This window comes from Pseudophryne corroboree, chromosome 10 (genome assembly GCF_028390025.1).
Source record: "Pseudophryne corroboree isolate aPseCor3 chromosome 10, aPseCor3.hap2, whole genome shotgun sequence".
NCBI classification, from domain to species: Eukaryota; Metazoa; Chordata; class Amphibia; order Anura; family Myobatrachidae; genus Pseudophryne; species Pseudophryne corroboree.
In genome coordinates, this window is record NC_086453.1 from 338,934,100 (window position 1) to 338,948,123 (window position 14,024).

The window sequence follows — 14,024 nt, forward strand, 5'->3', positions numbered from 1 at the left end:
TGCGTCTTTTTCTGTTGGGAGGGGACTTGAGGTAAAAAGGTGGACTTCCCGGCTGTTGCCGTGGCTACCAAATCCGATAGACCGACCCCAAATAATTCCTCCCCTTTATACGGTAATACTTCCATATGCCGTTTGGAATCCGCATCGCCTGACCACTGTCGTGTCCATAGACTTCTTCTGGCAGATATGGACATCGCACTTACTCTTGATGCCAGAGTGCAGATATCTCTCTGTGCATCTCGCATATAAAGGAATGCATCCTTTAATTGCTCTATAGTCAATAAAATACTGTCCCTATCCAGGGTATCAATATTTTCAGTCAGGGACTCCGACCAAGCCACCCCAGCACTGCACATCCAGGCTGAGGCGATTGCTGGTCGCAGTATAACACCAGTATGTGTGTATATACTTTTTAGAGTATTTTCCAGCCTCCTATCAGCTGGATCCTTGAGGGCGGCCGTATCAGGAGACGGTAACGCCACTTGTTTGGATAAACGTGTGAGCGCCTTGTCCACCCTAGGGGGTGTTACCCAGCGCGCCCTAACCTCTGGCGGGAAAGGGTATAATGCCAATAACTTCTTTGAAATTAGCAGTTTTTTATCAGGGGTAACCCACGCTTCATCACACACGTCATTCAATTCCTCTGATTCAGGAAAAACTACAGGTAGTTTTTTCAGACCCCACATAATACCCCTTTTTGTGGTACTTGCAGTATCAGAGATATGCAAAGCCTCCTTCATTGCCGTGATCATATAACGTGTGGCCCTACTGGAAAATACGTTCGTTTCTTCACCGTCGACACTAGATTCGGTGTCCGTGTCTGGGTCTGTGTCGACCGACTGAGGCAAAGTGCGTTTTACAGCCCCTGACGGTGTTTGAGACGCCTGTACAGGTGCTAATTGGTTTGTCGGCCGTCTCATGTCGTCAACCGACTTTTGCAGCGTGCTGACATTATCACGTAATTCCATAAACAAAGCCATCCATTCCGGTGTCGACTCCCTAGGGGGTGACATCACCATTACCGGCAATTGCTCCGCCTCCACACCAACATCGTCCTCATACATGTCGACACACACGTACCGACACACAGCAGACACACAGGGAATGCTCTGATAGAAGACAGGACCCTACTAGCCCTTTGGGGAGACAGAGGGAGAGTTTGCCAGCACACACCAAAGCGCTATAATTATATAGGAACAACCTTATATAAGTGTTGTTTCCTTATAGCTGCTTAAATATATATATTATCGCCAAAAAATGCCCCCCCTCTCTGTTTTTTACCCTGTTTCTGTAGTGCAGTGCAGGGGAGAGCCTGGGAGCCTTCCTAGCAGCGGAGCTGTGTAGGAAAATGGCGCTGTGTGCTGAGGAGATAGGCCCCGCCCCCTATTCCGGCGGGCTCTTCTCCCGGTTTTTCTGAGACCTGGCAGGGGTGAAATATATCCATATAGCCTCAGGGACTATATGTGATGTATTCTTTTTAGCCAGAAAGGTAATCTCATTGCTGCCCAGGGCGCCCCCCCCAGCGCCCTGCACCCTCCGTGACCGCTGGTGTGAAGTGTGCCTGAGCGCAATGGCGCACAGCTGCAGTGCTGTGCGCTACCTCATGAAGACTGAAAAGCCTTCAGCCGCCGGTTTCCGGACCTCTTCTTACTTCGGCATCTGCAAGGGGGTCGGCGGCGCGGCTCCGGTGACCCATCCAGGCTGTACCTGTGATCGTCCCTCTGGAGCTAGTGTCCAGTAGCCTAAGAAGCAAATCCATCCTGCACGCAGGTGAGTTCACTCCTTCTCCCCTAGGTCCCTCGTTGCAGTGAGCCTGTTGCCAGCAGGACTCACTGAAAATAAGAAACCTATCAAAACTTTTACTCTAAGCAGCTCTTTATGAGAGCCACCTAGATTGCACCCTGCTCGGACGGGAACAAAAACCTAACTGAGGCTTGGAGGGGGGTCGTGGGGGGAGGAGCCAGTGCACACCACCTAGTGGTCAAACTTTTAAATTTTGTGCCCTGTCTCCTGCGGAGCCGCTATTCCCCATGGTCCTGACGGAGTCCCAGCATCCACTAGGACGTCAGAGAAATAGCATTCTAAGTGATCCCCACTCTCTGTATATACAAGTTATAATATGCTATCTATGACAGTGCTGTATAACAGCAGGACCTGCTGCAACGATCCCCGTATACTGGCTGGCCTTACAACATTGGTAACTACACAATCTGTTCTTCTAAAGGGCCCCATACACTAGAGTGATTTATGCCCGATTTCAGCCCAATTCTGGACGAAATATTGGGTGAAATCAGGCATTATGGCTGTGTATCCGATCCGATCCAATGCGCGGCCCCGTGAGCATCGGATCCTCCAGATCGCTAGTGCTGCACTCGTGATATGTCGGTTCCCGCAGGAAAGGCTGCGATCGCATACGCTATATCGCATGCAAAATGTACCAAATCGTTTGGAATCGTCTGGAACCAGTCCCAGGAATCTCCCGGGAGAGTTCAAGGGAAATCGCCCCCGACTTCAACCTCTAGACATATCGTTCTAATGTATGGGGCCCTTAACTTACTGGGCCCTGAACAGAGGATACACCAATCCCAGATAAATACGGAACAGGGAGCCGTGCCTGCGGCTTATACCTGCATGGATTGAACACACGCTAACAAATGAGCTCAGACTTCACGTATGTGCTGTATATACTGTATGCTAGGTGCGAATCAGCCGTATCATGTAGTCGTTGCTTATTTCCTTAAGTTGTTCCAAACACCTGGGATCTTGGCTGCTCTCCAGACTCCAGTCTAAGGCTTTAGGTTGTCATCAGTCACCTCTGTTATATAACAGGCTGGCACTTCGTGAATAAATGACAATCATTAGCAGTTCTAGAAGGTATTAGAGAAAGCCTAGGACACAGCCTGCACCGCACTGCTCTGCGCTAACATGAACTGCAGCGCATTCTGCGTGCTGCGTCGCCGAGAAGGCGGATTCTAGAGCCCCATCTGGTTTCAAGAAAGAAGCGAATGCAGGACAAGGGGGCAGAGAGGCAGAAAGATAAAGGGAGAGAGAGTACAGAGACTAGGATGAAAAGCTGAGCCGCAGCGCGCGGCTGCCCACAGAGAAGCTGCTCTTTCTGACAAGCTCTTTAAAAGGGAAGGCTTGCAGAATAGCGCCACACGTTTTGTAGCCCCGGCCCTGGCACAGAGAAGCATCTCCCTCCCCTGCTCATCCTTTGTCCGTGTAACTAATGAGAAAGAAACAGATATACAATAGCGGGACAGATAACCAAACGAAATTAGAAGTATCAAACAAAGGGGAGCGCGGCGCCAACACAATCCGTACACCGGGAGCGCAGGCGTGAAGGGGTTAAAGGCACGACACTCTGCAGAGCTGGCAGCGCAAGATGGTGGCTACTTAAACAAAGCTTTGTAATTATTTTTATAGGCCAGTTAATTGCTCTGCTGGCATGTTCAGCACAATGAATGTTATTTATGAACACGGTCTGGTAAGATGGAGGATTAGGCCCGGGAAATAGGGCTGAGACTCGTTTTGTTATTTTCCACAGGAGCCATTTTATCCACAGTAAAAATGTAAATGCGGGTCCAATATTTACAAGGGATTTCAGGCAGGCAGAGAGACCCCCGTGGCGTGGCGGTAAGGTGGCATGTCCGTCATAGCGTAGAGAACAACTCCCGCAACCCGTGTCTTGCGGTCAAAATATTGACATACGGTATGACAAGTCAATATAATCATAATATCAACAACACATAGAGCTAGGGTTAGGGCAGTGGTTCCCAAACGGGTATGGGTCATTAGGTCGACCACTACTGGCCGACATGCACTTTGCCAACATGGAAAAAGATCGACATGAGGTTGTTTTTTTTTTTTACTTTTTTTGGTGTCGTTTTCTTCGTAAAGTGACGGGGAACCCCAATTATTGCACCGTGTCCTCTCGCTGCTCTCGACACAGGTTACCATTCCCAATTGTAGTCCACGTGGATCGTAAAGTATGAAAAAGTGCAAAAAAATGAAAGAAAAGAACGTGAAAAACTCGTATCGACCTTTTTCCACGTCGACATAATATCGACCTAATGACCGTAAGCCAAACTTGGTTCCTCAAGACGACCTAAGAGTCCAGGTTTTAAGGTATATCCATGCTTAAGCACAGGTGATGTAAGACAGTTTGATTATACCATCTCTGCACAAGCATGGATATCCTTAAAACCTGGACTGTCAGGGTGTCTTGAGGAACAAGTTTGGGAAACCCTGGATTAGGGTGAGGTGTCGACCTTTCAACTTTAGGCCAGTGTTTAAAATGTTCCAAGTCGACACTGTTCCAAGTCAGCATTATGAACATGTCGATATGTACTCTGTTGACAAGCTGTAGTCTAGATGGTTGTCGATATTATACAAATCATACAGAACCCTGCAATGATGGGAGGCAACAACTGAGTATCTAGAATGAGTGCAGGGGTACCCACACCGCACCCATATATAATTATACTTACCTCTCCGGAGTCCAGTGTTGGCCGACGCTGCAAACAGAACACAGGCCCTCTCCTCTCTTAAACCGCCCTTGGGCAGCAATGTTGCACGCACGTGCAACAGGAAAACCTGCAGGCTATTTGGTCACTGTGCGCCGGTGTTTAGACTGTGCAGGATTTTTCCTTTTCTTTACAATATTAGCTCAATTTGCAGAAGAAAATCCCAGATTAGAGCTGTGTATAGCTGAGCAAATGCCAGCACTACAGGACGTGTACGAATGCTTCCTTATCTATGTGGGACACACCGCAGCCATGATCAATATTCCTCTCCTGTCTCCCCAAATAGCCGGCATCTCCCCACCTCCCTCCCAGTCCGCCTTTTACCCACGCCGCGCGGATGTAAAGCTGGTATGACCAGGTAATTAAGCCACAAACAATGGCCGGGGAGTGGGAGATTAACGCCGCTCGGGATGAAGAGGAAGTTATTTGCAGCTCACAAAGACAAGGCTGATTGTAAAAAGCAACGCTATTCAGCAGAGCAGATACGGGGGGCTGCGGACTGATAAACAGGCGCTGTAAGTGGTTACTCCATGTGATATTCTGCATGAAAACCCAATGCATTCCAAGCCTGAGGGACTAACATGTCCTGCGCCACCCGCCATGCCACTGACTGCTGCCTGCGTCTGCAGAGTATTACACCACTATACCCCATCCTTATAGGAAACCGAATACAGCATAAGTGACAATATTGCATCTGCAAGAGTGTGTGCAACTGAGTCTGTGTGTGCGACTGAGTCTGTATACGAAGCACAACGAACTTGTATTGGAAAAACGCTGCGGCTGCTACATTGAACAGTAGCTCTTCATATACAGACTTAGAGACTCAGTCGCACACAGATATACAAGTGTTGCACATTAAATGAATGAGCAGAGTCTCCTGCTGCGTCCTAACCGCGCCCCGCTGTGACTAACGGTTAGTACACACGGTGAGATTTTTTTCTTACGATTTTGACAACGTAGTCAAAATCGTAAGGAAGGTTAGTGCAGATAGCAAGGTGAAAGTCACCTTGCGATCCCGATGCGATACCGATGCGCGGTCGGCATCGCAAGCCTAGATAGACTGTGCAGGCAAGTTAATTTTGACTGTCTCGTAGAAGAGATAGACAAAATCGGACAAAGCCAGTATCGCAAGTACAGTCATTATATGCTTGCAATACCGACCTAGTCCCTATCGCACAGTGAGAATCGAGGTTATCCCGAATCTCATCGTGTGTACACACATTAAGATGCAGTTTTGGTAAAAAGACGCCTGATGCTAGCAGAGGCTCACGGGATCTGGCGTGCCGCGAGGGGTTGTGTGGTATGACGGCAGCAGTGATGTATGAGGACACATCTGTAGCCGCACTGTGAGACTGTGGTTACGGAGGATTAGGGATGGCATCCGTATGCAGTGCCAGATTAATGGCCAACAAAGACCTGTACTGAGCTAGCGAGGAGCTGTGACCAGCTGTGGTGGCTTCGACCTTTTAATGTAAGGTGGGCCGTCCGACCGTGCTGCCGCCTGGCACCAGTTCCCTTCGGCCCCTGCCAGCTGTATTTGTGCAATGCGTCAGGCAGGGCACGGGAACGGCCGGCTTCTAGGGACTGCATCGGCAGCAGCCCCTAGAAGCCTGGTAGGGCTCACAGAAAGGCAGGGAGTGGCTTCCCATTGGAAGTGCTGTCTCTGATAAATGCAATCTGGTCTGGCAGTCCTAGGGGGAGAAATCGGCTCCCCCTGGGACTGCGTGCCTGGCTGTGATTAGCAGGGATCGCGTCTAACAGGAAGCCCCTGCCAGGGAAGAATCACTGGGGGTGGCGGATTTTATTGGGCTGCAGGTAAAATCTGTCACTGGTGACCAGTACTGTGTGGGTTTAGCCACAGCCACGTAGGAGGGTACACTACCCACACTATCTGCCCAGCTGTCTCGCCTGTACATAAAAATAGAAAAAAATGCAGAATTTCGTGGGGGGAAAAAACTGAAAATGAAAAACTTTCAATAATTATGATTTAGGGCAGAGCGTGCGGCCAGCTGTATGGCTAGTGATCATGCTGTGATTATGACAGGCCTATTTTTATGTGAAGGCCTGGAGCTGCAGCTCCATCCGCCCCACTGTTAATCTAATCGCTGTCTGTATAGAGGTGCCAATGGGGTTTTTTCAATTTTCTACAGACGACAACTGGCGTGGAGAGAGTGGACAGTCACTGCAAATATCACACTACAGAACAGATTTGTTTACTGCATGTCATTTGTCTATGCGAACATTCAGAGCAGCTTCCTCCGCAGGAGAACATTACAGCCAGGATTACACTGCAGGAGGACACAGCTGTTGGGCCATCTCCTGATAGCCATCTTATTGGGGGGGCGCCTACCGTACCATATTCCACTTGCCTGTACTTGCCCCTAAGGCCAGAGTTTGCCAGCCCTCAGCTGCAGTGTTTTTTTCTGAATGAGCAGATTTTAACCTGAACTGTAAAACTGGGTACATACCTCTACAATCCCCCTGCTGATTGGGTTCGCGCTATGGAGGCCAATCCCAGGATTTAGGCAAAAAAAAACAGTCCGTGATTCAATCCCGGGATAGGAAGCTTCAATCCCGTGGATTGCGGGATTTACCTCCTCCATTGGTTTTTGTTTATGGTTGGCAGCGTTAAGCATCCCCAAGAGGCTCAGACACTGCCCGGCTCAACCTGCGCAACGTTATATGATGTCAGAGGTCACGCTGCACAGTCTGACACCAGCTGCCCGCGCCACCCAGACCGCACCTCACCACCCTTAAACCCTCCCACCCACGATGGTCTGACGTCAGCCGCCAGGACCACACCTCGTCAGCCCGCAAGACCGGCTCCCACCGACGATGGTGAGTATTTGTGTGGGCGGGTTTTCAACCCAATCCTAAGGAATCACGAGATTTACCTTTTTTCAATTCTAATACCCGGGAATAAAAAAAAGGTCCGGGATTGGCCTCCCTGGTTAGCATTCCCGATCGCAGAGCAGTACGACTCCGGCTTGGCCTACTGTGAAACCTGTACACATATATACAATACTGACGTGTACTGCACATGTGTGTATGGGGTATTATAGGGATCTTGAGGTTGGTGGTGCAGCAGACAAGATGCGACTTCCTGATCCCGACCATTGCAGGAGCGTTATAAGCCATTTATTGGCTACACCTATACAATCAACGGTCGTTCACACGATGCTGAGAGAATGGGCCAAAGATTGTATATGTGTGTACCCATCTTTGGATACAAGTGTCGCCTGTTGCTGATTGTGGGACGCACAACGGAAATTTCTATAAAGACAGCTGAGATGTCAGAAAGGGTGAGATACGTTGTATCTTATTTACAGCAGAAGTGACACTGCTCTGTAATGTATCCTGGGGAGGGGCTTGATACTGTACATTTTGCAAATTGACCACAGGCCTTAAATATAGTCTGTATATCTCTGCGGAAAGAGTGTGGGCTACACAATCGCTATATGAAATGCTGCAGTGGTCAACACAGTTGACAAACAACATTCATATCTTTAATGCTGAAAATCAAAGCTGTACACATAGGGGCCCCTACTGACCTCTTTGTGGCCCTCAAATGTTTTTCTGAGCTGATCTAAACAAACCTCTTTATCTAAATGGATTGAAGTGATGTATAGCACTTTCTATAGGAATACTAGAACAGCATGAGGCATGCATCATAACGTAAGCGGTACATACAAACTCATCCTGGAAATATGGCTTACCTTGTACAATGAGGTGTACGCGTGAGGTTTTGGGGTGATGGTCTGTCTGCACAGAGCAGGTATAAGGTCCTTCATCATATATGTCCACATTCTGGATCTCGATGCTGTACTGGCTCTTGGTGTTGGCCACAAGGATCACGCGATTGTCTATGGACCACTTGTCATTGCCGGTGTATAATATGGTGCTGCGGTTCAGCCAGGCCACCCGGGTGACTCTGTTATCCACTGTGCACCTGCAGGAAAAACAGAGGGACCATAAGTGACAGTGGAAGGCAGGGACACTAGAGGTCATGGAAAGACAACTCTCAGTTCATGTACAAACCACCAATAGAAGAGGCTGTTTAACAAAGACCGAGGCGGACAGTATCTCTGCACTGATTCCCCCACCACCGTTACCACACCATAGAATAACTCTGATGTCATTTATCAACACATGGCTTCTCTATATGTACAAAATCACATTCTACAGTATATGTGCCCGTCCATATCCCGGTGTTATAAATTGCGCTCGGAAAGCACAAGTTCACCTTTTGACTGATTTCCACACCCTTAGAGAATGTACATTTTGCATAGAAAAGGAATACTCTGCATCCCACCATAATAGAGGGTACACCCCATAAAGCAGGGGTGGGGAACCTTTTTTCTACCAAGGGCCATTTGGATATTTATAAAATCCTTCGGGGACCATACAAAAATGATCAACTTAAAAATGAGCCTGCCCCCAGTAGATATGCCCCAGTCAGTAGATATGCCCCCAGTCAGTAGTTATGCTCCCAGTAGATATACCCCCAGTCAGTTGTTATGCCCCAGTAGATATGCCCCCAGTAAGTATGACCCCAGTCACTTGTTATGCCCCATTAGATATGCCCACTAGTAGCGACACTTACACACACAAACACACACACACACACACACACACACACACACACACACACACACACACAAACACACACACATTAAAAGAAAAGAAAAAAACACAATACTCACCAGCCCTGCTCGTGCTTCCGGACCGTTGCCCTCCGCCTGGCCGCTCGCTCCTCAGAACTATGGGAGAGAAGTCATGACATCTCTCCCATAACACCGCACACGCACACTGCCAGAGCCGGAAGCCGGAGCTCAGGAGTGAGCTCCTGCCTCCGGCTGCTACTGAGGGTAAGAAGCCAGGAGCTTACTAGTAACAAAATGTCAGCGGGCGCCCCGCTAGGTGAGCCTGGCCTGGACGGATCAAGTGGCTCTGCGGGCCTTATACGGCCCTCGGGCCTGAGGTTCCCCGCCCCTGCCATAAAGGTTCCTGCTTCACCCTGACATAAAAAGAACGTCTTCCAGAAAAACTAAATCTCACATGTCCATAGCTGTGCCAATTCACACAACGCAAGACTCCGCAAGGAACGGGCACAGCTGCCCGGTTCCACCCTACAAAAACGCTACATGGTGCGCGGCACCCTGATGCCACCATCGTGGCCAACAAATCCGTGTGATACCCAGCAACAAAATACATTAAAGATTCGGGAAACATGAGTCCAAATGGCAAAATCACAAGTGTCGCACTTTCACCATGACCTCAATGGCTGGCACTCGGGATTGACCTTTAACCTCTACCGGCATCATGTGTTAGAATGTACCGGTCACCCCTATGCATTATTTATCTCTGAAAAGGCCATTCCAGGTTTTCAGTGGCAAAATAAATAACCAAATGATATTGATACCCTACCCACAAGGACAGCGGGAACCCTTCATCGAAACATCACTTGTATCAGCAGTGATAACAGAATCAGGAGATGTGCACGTAAGCCCGGTAATTGGATCTCTTTATACAGCAGGCCCTCGTCTGTTCTTATCTGTGACTGTCACCATTACGCTTCTGGCCTACTGTCCTGGGATGTCCAGGAGATTCCTGAATTCAGGGTCAGTACCCCGGATGAGCAGAGCCGAAATGGGTGGGGCAGTGATAGGATAACACTAACCATAGCGCCATGTCCCAAACACTTGTCACCTGGCTAAACCAACGCAGCACGGTGATAGGACTCTGCTATATGTTCCACTCTCAGATACAGTGTTCTAAAAAACCAACATGACCAGGTAACCAAAAAAAAGTTTTAATCAAATTTATATATATATATATATATATATATATATATATATCTAGAGAAAGAAATTAGAGGAGCGCCTCATAGTGCATTATCGTTTATTCATACAATATATATTAAAACCAGCAATTGTCACAGTGATATTTGGCTTAATACTTCATGGTTCTTCTGAGTGGGCTTAAATACCACTTGGTTTTTTGTAAAATATCCCCTGGTATCGCCTCCACCAACCGCCGATCCAGCGTCAGATCCCTGGTACTCGTGCTGCCCGCCTCACGTTAACGATCCTCAGCACGCCGGGCTGAGGATCGTTAACTTGAGGCGGGCAGCACGAGTACCAGGGATCTAACGCTGGATCGGCGGTTGGTGGAGGCGATACCAGGGGATATTTTACAAAAAACCAAGTGGTATTTAAGCCCACTCAGAAGAACCATGAAGTATTAAGCCAAATATCATTGTGACAATTGCTGGTTTTAATATATATTGTATGAATAAACGATAATGCACTATGAGGCGCTCCTCTAATTTCTTTCTCTAGACAAATCATCCCGTGGGATTCCGGGATTTTCTAAGAGGTAGCTGCAGTCTGAAACAAAGACTTGGTGCTGATAAAACATTTGGAGCATACTCCTGGAAATCACTATCTGCAAATCACCGTGGAGCGCACCAGTACGCTGTTCCACAAAATAAATAAATATATATATATATATATATATATATATATATACACAGACAGAAAATTCAGCACTCACCATAGCAAGCTCACTTATCCTCACAACATCAATAAATATCATACTTATATATATATCATACTTGCCTACTCTCCCGGAATGGCCAGGAGGCTACCGAAAATCGGGTGACCCTCCCGGCCCCCAGGAAGAGCAGGCAAGTCTCCCGATTTCAAGGGTCCCCTCTGCGCGGCCGCCCACTTAGCGAGTAAAGTGGGCGGTCCGGGCAGGCAATGATGCGATTCTTGATGAATTGCATCATCATAGCCATGCCCCCTGCTGTATAATGCAGGTAATATCGGCATAACACAGCGGGGGCGTGGCTTACATGACGCGATCCCGCAGCCACGCCCTGTTCCGCCTCCGCCACGCCCCCGTTTCACCTCTGACCCGCCTCCCTCTGCACGTCACTGTCCGCCCCCCTGCTGAGCCGACCTGGCTGCTTTCTCCCGTAGAGAGCAGCCTAAAAGTTAGCAAGTATGAGATATATATATATATATATATATATATTGTGTGAAAAAAAGGTGCAAACAGCGCTACAACCTGAATACAGTATAACCAGATATCCCTAAATTGGGAGATAAATATATTACACAAGTAACAGTGCAAAACCGTATTATTAATAACACTCCCAAATGAATGGTGTCGCAACCAGATTTCAAAATGTCCAATTCCCAAGGGAACTTAGTGTTCAAATTTGTTCTAGTGGTAAAACAGTTGCGCCTTCAGTGTTTGTGAATAAAGCTTTGTGAATCCTTTAGTGGTAGTAAAAGTATGCGTACCAGACATATGTAGAAAATTCGCTTTGTTTAAAAAGTCTTTGCATCTGGATGTTCTTTATTCGCACTGTCTCTCCATTCCCATCCGTCCGGTCATTGGTGTGGAGTTTGTACGTATATGCAAAAAGACAGTGTGTCAATGTGCTGCTCTTTTATAAGAGTGACTGAGTGCTATTTTTGTGCAAAATTAGCAGTAAAGTGAATATGTGCAAAGAGAGGTGCTGTGAGTGCTTTGTAAAAAGCATATAAGCAAATAAAGATGAGTTTTTAAAACTTGCAGTGTGCTGATTCCCTTTTTCCTTAGGTAATGTGCTTATATACCATTTTTTTAAAAGGTGCAGCACCAAGTATCTCAGTGTTTCAATGAGAGATATGTGAATATGAGGCACTTACATCTATAATTGCCATGGATTAAAAAGATGCTGCCATCATTCCGTCAACAGGTCTATAAACCTTTAAAAAAAGTCCCATGTGGGAAGGAAAGGCCTCTGATAGTGCAGTATTATTTAAAAAACATTTAATAATACACAAAACGACAGAAACACATAAATGGACTCGTACAATTTAAAAGTTCATATAAGCTTATCTGTATATTTCCTCAGATAGGAGCGGAGTGCCGGTGTGTGCCCAACGCGTTTCGTCCCTTAAAACATCTCTGGGACTTCCTCAGGGGTCAATGGTGGTCTGCTCTGCATCCCCTTGTCTTATATTCACCATTAATTAGGTCTAAATGACCGAAATAGATCGCGCTCGTGATTTGCGCGCACGGCGCTACTGCGCATGCGCGAGATTTCAAGTCTCGCGTGATTGAGTTGCAGAACTACAGCTGGGAACTACAAATTGCCCGTGCGCATGTGCGGCCATTTCTATTGCGCATGCGCACCCGGGACGTTTCCATGGTGTTCCGATATTGCGTCTGTAGGTTATGGGGGATGAGAATCAGTTTTGTCAGTGCAACTATGCACATCTGCTTGCTGCTATATCGTGGCTCTAGTTAGGATAGTGATTGGAGGAATGAGTATAATGATAAATATAAATGTTGGATGCCAAGTCACATCACCATACATTATACTTGTGAGGGAGATGACATGTTTCAATTGTTCAAATAAATTTACAGGGGTAGTATGTATAACAGAACATATTGATTATTTTTGTTTAATCCCGAATCACGTGATTACTATTGTCATATGGTTTCTATGTTATTTACACAATGCTGCACTAGGACTCCAGCTCTTGATCCATACATGACGGCTACATGTAGTGGGAGTTGGAGCACCACGTGCATCAGTCATGCACAACTAGAATTCTTGCAATATAAATGACAATTACCAACGTAGGCAAATGTTGCATACATAAATAAAGTATAAAAATATATAAATATATAGGTACATTAAAGGAACATGTGAATGCAAATATCACGTGTAAAACACGTTAGCATAAAATATAGACACGTTAGCATAAAATGTATTTAGTATGTGTGCTTTAAAAGGCATAAAAAATATATATATTTAAAAATATGAAAATATATATATTAAAAAATATATATATAAAAAATACATATAAAAAATGCATAAAAAATACTGAAGAAGGGGGAGAAGATTCTGAAATAAAATTACCAAGTGGAAAATAATTTAAAGGAAAATAATTTAAAGGAAAGGGGTGAGTTCATAGTGTTCATTGAGACCCTCTGGCAACATTGTTCCAAGTGTTTGGATCCAGAACATTTCCCTCTGTGCCAGTCTTTTGTCTCTATCCCCACCTCTCTGTCCTACTTTAATGTGTTCAATGGCTTTGAAAGTGATTTGGTCCGGATTAGAGTTGTGAATTTTATTAAAATGTTTTGGAACTGAATGATTGTCCATTTTATTCTTAATTGCTCTGATGTGCTCCTGAATTCTCAGGCGAAGTGTTCTCTTAGTTTTGCCTATGTATTTTAGGCCGCAGGTGCACTCCAGGCAGTACACTACATAATTCGTGGAGCAATTTATCAGATCCTTAATATTATATATTTTGGATGAATCAGAGGTGCAGAATTTCTTTCCATCCTTATGAGCATATTTGCAGATGCAACAGTGATTGCATCTAAAGAATCCGGTCGATTTAAGCCATGGACCTGTAGGTTCCGTCACTTTTGGTTTTAATAGGCTTGGTGCTAATATGTCTTTTAGATTTCTGGCCTTCCTGTAGA

The 14,024-nt window shown here is 46.4% G+C and overlaps 1 protein-coding gene across 7 annotated transcripts in view; it reads right to left on the minus strand.

Annotated features, from left to right (window-relative positions):
- The window catches only part of NTM (neurotrimin), a 1,318,058-nt gene that overhangs the window by 437,412 nt on the left and 866,622 nt on the right, over nt 1-14,024 (minus strand). For all 7 annotated transcript variants that reach the window (XR_010188690.1, XM_063943614.1, XM_063943616.1 and 4 more), the window contains exon 3: nt 8,243-8,475. Coding sequence is in view for 6 of the 7 variants with exons in the window: in XM_063943614.1 (XP_063799684.1) it covers nt 8,243-8,475 (233 nt within the window). In the remaining variant the exon portion in view is untranslated. The remainder of the gene's footprint in view (nt 1-8,242; nt 8,476-14,024) is intronic.